A 7,078-nucleotide genomic window follows, 5' to 3' on the forward strand; every position below is an offset into this window, starting at 1 on the left:
AAACCAGATCGACTTGCAACAAACAAAAACCCACATATAAAACACGAATTCGTGGCGAGCTACTAAAACCACCCAGGGAAACAAAAACTTGCCCGTACACAAACCCCCAATTAAACTCCACGACGACGTCGACGGCCAGCGAGTAGCGGACTCGATTTCCTCAAATACCTGGGGATGGTGATGCATTTGGTCGCGCTCGTCTGCGACGTGATGGCTTTCTCCAACTCGTCCAGCTGCCCAGTCTTCTTGAGCCTCTTCACCAAGCTCTTCACGGCTTTCTCGCACCATTTCTCCTCCTGGCTGCTCTGCACTTCGCCCTTCTTCCAGCTCAGGAGACGCTTCACGATGGGCGGCGTGAATGGCAAAATGGACGACATTGCTGCCTTGCCTGCTTGCCTGCCTTTGCTCTCTCTTTTCTCTGTGTGTGTGTTGTATGGGTTTTTTTTCGTGGGTCCTGTTCTCTGGGCTTGCTCGGTGTCTACCCACTCTCTTTCCCCTCCCTCTGCTTCTCTCTCTCTCTGCTGCTTCTCCTCTTCCTTATCCACACGCGCAACTCTCTGGGACACTCGCAAGAGAAATAAAAAAACTAAAACAAAACTGGGAAAGGACTTCCCCCACCACCCCCCTGCCCGTCCCCTTTTCTTGCTCTTATTATAATTATTATTCTTGTTTTGCCTCGTCTCCTCTGCCTGTATTGCCTATCCAGGAGTCCGCCTGTCCTGTCTGTCTGATGGAGAGATAAACCCCCTTTCTAAAGAGGTGGTGCGTGTTCAGACGAGCAGTGGAAGAAGACTGTCCGGGCTGCACTCTGCGCTTGACCTGGGACTGTGCAGAGCTTGTGCTGACTCCTGCGTCTATACTATAGACTCTATAGGATCATCAGCAGCAGTAGGCACACACTCTAGCTGTACTGCCTGCGTCTATACTATAGACTCTATAGGATCATCAGCAGCAGTAGGCACACACTCTAGCTGTACTGCCTGCGTCTATACTATAGACTCTATAGGATCATCAGCAGCAATAGGCACACACTCTAGCTGTACTGCCTGCGTCTATACTATAGACTCTATAGGATCAGCAGCAGCAGCAGAAATAGGCACACACGTGAGAGCTGTACTGCCTGTCTATAGGATCAGCAGCAATAGGCACACACACTCTAGCTGTACTGCCTGCGTCTATACTATAGTCTCTATAGGATCATCATCAGCAGCAGCAGCAATAGGTACGCAGGATATCCGAGCGCAGGATAGCCGACTAAAGAAGGAGGAGAATGAGACGGAGGAGACTGATGAGTTTGCGTGCCGAGCGCTCGCTGCCTCGCTCGCTGTGCGGCTCCTCTCCGCCTGCGGCCGCTCGCAGTGAGCGCCGCGTTGCGATGACGACCGCGAGGCTCGTGCCGACCGGCCCCGCCTGCCCCCCCTGCCCCAGGGCTCCAGCAGGGAAGCAGTAGCAGGGGGAGGAGAGGAGAGAGAAGAGAGAGTGAGTGTGTGTGATTGTGTGAGAGAGTGTGTGAGTGAGATAGAGGAGAGTGTGTGAGAGAGTGTGATTGTGTGAGAGAGGAGAGTGTGTGTGAGTGTGTGAGTGAGTGTGTGTGTGAGAGTGTATGAGTGTGTGTGAGTGTGTGTGAGAGTGTGTGTGTGTGAGTGTGTGTGAGAGTGTGTGAGTGAGAGTGTGTGTGTGAGTGAGTGTGTGAGTGTGTGTGTGAGTGAGTGTGTGAGTGAGAGTGAGTGTGTGTGAGAGTGTGAGTGAGTGTGTGAGAGTGAAAGAGAGAGGAGAGTGTGTGAGAGTGTGTGAGTGTGTGAGAGTGTGTGCGTGTGAGTGAGTGTGAGTGTATGTGAGTGTGTGAGTGAGAGTGTGTGAGTGTGTGAGAGTGTGAGTGTGTGTGTGAGTGTGTGAGAGTGTGTGAGTGTGTGTGAGTGAGTGTGTGTGTGAGTGTGTGTGTGAGAGTGTGTGTGTGAGAGTGTGTGTGTGAGAGTGTGTGAGTGTGTGCGTGTGTGTGTGAGTGTGTGTGAGTGTGTGTGAGTGTGTGTGAGAGTGAGTGTGTGAGTGTGTGTGTGAGTGAGTGTGTGAGTGAGAGTGAGTGTGTGTGAGAGTGTGAGTGAGTGTGTGAGAGTGAAAGAGAGAGGAGAGTGTGTGAGAGTGTGTGAGTGTGTGAGAGTGTGTGCGTGTGAGTGAGTGTGAGTGTGTGTGAGTGTGTGAGTGAGAGTGTGTGAGTGTGTGAGAGTGTGAGTGTGTGAGTGAGTGTGTGTGAGTGTGTGAGAGTGTGAGAGTGTGTGAGTGTGTGTGAGTGAGTGTGTGTGTGTGAGTGTGTGTGTGAGAGTGTGTGTGTGTGAGAGTGTGTGTGAGTGTGTGAGAGAGTGTGTGTGTGAGTGTTTGAGTGAGTGTGTGAGTGTGTGTGTGTGAGAGTGTGTGAGTGTATGTGAGTGTGTGTGAGTGTGTGAGAGAGTGTGTGTGTGAGAGTGTGTGAGTGAGTGAGTGTGAGTGAGTGAATGTGAGTCTGTGTGTGAGAGTGTGCGTGGGCGCAGACACAACAACACCACGACATCACACGCGGCACATCAACACTAGGAGAGCGCGTCCAATAGGCAAAGGTCCCCCGTGTAGCCTCTGGCGGGCTGATGGGGAAAGTGCTCTTTGAGCGAGCAGCGATGTCCACACACAACAGATACTCGTTTGAGGCCGAGTTCAATTTTAGGGGGGTGGGGGGGATCGAACTTGGGTTCGCCGGGTTCGCAGCTGACCGCTACGCTCACCCAACACACACTCATAAAGACAAAGATCCCCCGTATAGCCTTAACAGACTGTAGGGACAAGTGCTGTTAGCGAGCATTTAAAAAGGCCGGCACGGCACACGAGGGGGTGGGTGGCCAACACCACGCCCGGCCGCCTTTGTCTCCCCAAGTGGCGATATTTACACATCGCACCAGGTACTATTTTGAGGCTGAGTTGAACTAGGGGAGGCCCAGGACCGGTTCAAATAATCGTCACTGGTGTCCCCCCACCCACCTAAAGAGGCTCTGTTGGGGCAAAGTGTTAGCGAGCACCTATTAAGGTCCGGGTGGCCTGCAGCACCATGCCACCTTTGTGACACACACAAACATCCCACCCCTCCCCTATAGCTTCAACAGACTGTCGGAGAGTTATGTGTTAGCGAGCACCTATTAAGGGCGGCGCGGCACACGAGGAGGGGTGGTTGGTCAGCACCACCTCCGGCCGTTTTTGTTTCGCCATTGCTGATGTTTTTGCATGGCACTCGGTACTAATTTGAGGCTGAGTCGACCTCCGCGTGGGGTCGAGGGTCGGTAGGGACCGGCTTAGATATTTGTCACCGATGTTGGCCATGAGCAGGAGTCGAACTCGGGTCACCGGTTTCGTAGCGCAGTGCGCGCTCACCACCCACGCATGCACCCCCATACACACACACACACTGTGCTTATATCAGAAGTGTACAGATCGTATAGGAAGCGTGTTTGGTATCATAAGTGTGTTTATATCGGAGGTGTGCGTATTTCTGGATGTAGTTGTGCTTTGCTCTACTCCCAGGATGAATGAAGACGTACTTTAAAGTTAATTTACAAAGCCAATGTGTGTGTTAGTGCATAAACAAATGCACAATTTGGATATAATATATAAAAAAATATATATATATGTAGTGAGCGAAGATCATCACGATATAACTATGTTAACGAAAGGAGCTGCACGAGTATCGTGGAACTTATATCGTAAGATATATATCGCCGTATCGCCATATCGCGGCGTTCCTCGCAAGAACTCGCGTGATGGCTCATGCCAAGGGGGCACACGGGCGGGCAGGCAATTGACCCCGGTAGCACTACTTACCCAAGTGGTCTTTAATTGAGTTGACCATCTTCAGTGAAACAATTGGCACAGCCCTATTTGCCAATCCACTCCTGTGTTATCGTGATTATCCTCGCTCACTGTACCATGTTTTTGAATTGTTTGCTGTTAACTTTCTAACCCGCCCCATCGTATTCCCGCTGTATATGAATAAATATTCGGATTCTGATATTAAATGAAGGGCTTCCCCAAGCCTTTCGCGGCCGTGAGGGATATTTTGTTTGTTTGTTATCATACGTCAGTGGCCACGCTTGTGAAATGGAGTGGGATGTAGCGTGCAGAACAGTGAATTGTGATGCACTGCCCTCTTATGCCCGAAACGCCCATTACATCTGTTGTATGCTCATGGTTGGTGGTCACTCATCCCAGTAAACAAGCAACGTTAGGGGCCGTCCATAAATGACGTCACGCGATTTTGGGATTTTGGACGATTTTTGACCCCCCCCTCGTCACACGGCGTCACAAAAAGTCAGACCCCCCCCTCAAATATGACGTCACAAAGCTCTGCCCCCCCCCCCCAAATAAAACGTGCTTCAAATCGCTTTAACAATTGTCATTGTAGTGCGTATTTAATGTGGCGCTGCACTCTGATGTTGTAGGAGAACACATTTATAAAAAAAAGTATATTTAATTAAGTAGAACGTGTTGTCTATATTCATTTAAAGTTGCGCATTTTGATGTGACGTCACATTTCTCAAACCCCCCCTCCCCTCGTCACACATCGTCACAAATGTCTGACCCCCCCCCTCCCCCTAGGTGCGTGACGTCATTTATGGACGGCCCCTTAGACCAACTTTGGACCAAGGTCAACCAACATTTGGCCATGCAGTTGGCCCAACGTCAACGAACGTCGGGCCAAGGTTGCATGTTTATTGAGACCCAGGCTCATCTTTACCTGCGTTACGCCCAACTCACGCAAAAAGTTCCACCTCGTAGCTGGGCTGTGTGCTGTTAGCGAGAAGCTATTAACGCCAGTGTAAACACGCACGCGTGTTTATGCATGTGACTCACGGACACACTCACACCCACCCACGCGTACCCACACAAAGATCGCCCATATAGTTGTAATCAAGTTACGTTAACCGGCACGGGAGGCATGGCGTGACTAACACCATGCCCCTTACACCGCAACACCAATGCTGATGTTGTTTTCACCACGATAGGTAGACTTTTAAGGTTGAGGCGATCTACGGGGAAGTCCGAGACCACTTCTGATACGACGTCAATGATTTTATTAGCCACAGCTGGGAATTAAACTCGGAAGAATGGGTTCGCAACGCAGTGAGATAACCACTGCATCACCACATTCACGTACAAATATCCCCCGTGTAGCCTTTAACAGACTGCTAAGGCGAGTTAGGGCTGTTATCGAACACCTATGAAGGCTGGAATGGCAAACGAGAGGGTGGCTAGCACCGCGCGCGGGCCGCCTTTGTCTCCCGAGTGGCGATATTGACACACCGCACCGGGTACTCATTTGAGGCTGAGCCGACCTAGGGGAGGCCCAGGACTGGCTCAGGTAGTCGCCACTGGTGTTGGCCGTGAGCGGGGATCGAACTCGGGATGCCGGATTCATAGCGCCGCTTCCCACATATCCCACACACACACGTACGCAACATTGACGACACATGCTGTGCACGCGAACTCGCCTGACACGGGAAACGTAAAAGCAACACCACTTAAAGTCGTAAATATAGACACGATGGGCTGTGTTCCCTCCGTACTGCAGTTATATGCCATTTGTCGGCAGATGGCCACAAGATAGTCCGTTTGGCAGGGGGTTACAAACAATCATCATCAACCATGGCGAATTCACTGGTGGATGATGGGTTTCCACAAGCAGCCGACAACCCCTAACCCTGCCGTCACATTAGCGCTGCGTGTCGGTTGCCTGTGCGTATCCGCACTCTTACTGTTGTCTATGCAAGACCTCTCTCGTCTCACGCATTCGGTGTGGAGGGAGGGGCTCTCACACTCTCACGCACGTGAGATTTGGTGTTTTTTGTAAAAAGCGACCGAGGTGATTACACCCGCACCACCACCCCACCACTTCATCCCGGTGAAGGAGAGAGACACAATTCCAAACTATTGATATCCATTATTTTATAGATAAGCACTTAGAAATTCGGCCATGTGTGCCCTTGGGACGTGATGCACGAGTTTGCAATGTGCTGAATGATAAGGACAAAATAGTATTTTAAAATCAAAGTTGAGAGCGCACGAATGTAATTGGTCTCATTCCAAGAACCTGTACCTGCTTTCTCCGGATGATAAATGATCGGGAAAGTAAGACGCGCCCCTAAACGTGTGCGCGGTACGAATAAAAAATAAAACTACCAATCTGATATCACATACACACATACAAATTACGAATCTGATATCACACACTTACCGCATTTTAAGACGCACCCCCCACAACTATTGTTTTAAAATACTGAACAGGGGGGAAACTAGTGCGTCTTATCATCCGGGAAATCCTATAGGCGATTGACCCCGGCAGTGATGTCACTAGAGTGCGGAGTGATGGCCACTTGAAAAAAACAATTCTATCGTCGTGGCTTGCAGACGTCGACATTGCCTTTTAGCTCCTGCACGTATTGCTGCCATCGTGCGTAATAGAATAGAAGCCTACTTACTCATCGATTGCCCAACTGCTAAATCTGATCTCACGCTCAGACAGATCAATCTAACGCCTCCCACTGGCCACGCTCACGCATTACTGTGGATTGTACGAATCGCCCTTGCCCGCGAGTCAGGGAGGTAGCTGGAATAAACCGTCCAAGGATTACCAATGGATTATCAGGGGCACAACTGTGGGGTATGTGGCAACGTTATGCGACGCATAGGGGCCCAGTCGGCCACAAGGGGGGCCCGAATCTGCGGATAAACAAGTACAAAAATGTGAATAAAATGTATTTTTAAAAGAATATTACAATAATGAAACATAAATGCCAAAATATGTTTTTTACAAGTAAAAAAAATATTTCTGAAAAATGCAAAGCGTAAAATATAAGAGCAATGCTGATGTTTGTTACTGAACACTAGGATGTTTTGCTAACTGATGTGCACATGAAAGCAAAACGCATGATAACTTAATTGTGAGTATTGTACCGTTAAATCTTCTGTATTAATTCTGTCACTGAGACTGTCTTCCTCTGAACTCAATACACCGGTGGATCTAAAATTATATATATTTATAGCCTACATATTATTGTATACG

At 49.6% G+C, this 7,078-nt stretch overlaps 1 protein-coding gene across 1 annotated transcript in view; it reads right to left on the bottom strand.

Moving 5' to 3' along the window:
* Positions 1 to 1,402, bottom strand: part of LOC144935479 (mothers against decapentaplegic homolog 3-like) — a 27,553-nt gene extending 26,151 nt beyond the window's left edge. Inside the window, exon 1 of the mRNA XM_078862173.1 lies at positions 169 to 1,402. Within this exon, the coding sequence (XP_078718299.1) occupies positions 169 to 377 (209 nt within the window). The 5' untranslated portion in view covers positions 378 to 1,402. The remainder of the gene's footprint in view (positions 1 to 168) is intronic.
* Between the last annotated feature and the right edge of the window lie 5,676 nt (positions 1,403 to 7,078).

The sequence above is a fragment of the Lampetra fluviatilis genome, chromosome 13 (genome assembly GCF_964198595.1).
Source record: "Lampetra fluviatilis chromosome 13, kcLamFluv1.1, whole genome shotgun sequence".
Classification (NCBI taxonomy): domain Eukaryota; kingdom Metazoa; phylum Chordata; class Hyperoartia; order Petromyzontiformes; family Petromyzontidae; genus Lampetra; species Lampetra fluviatilis.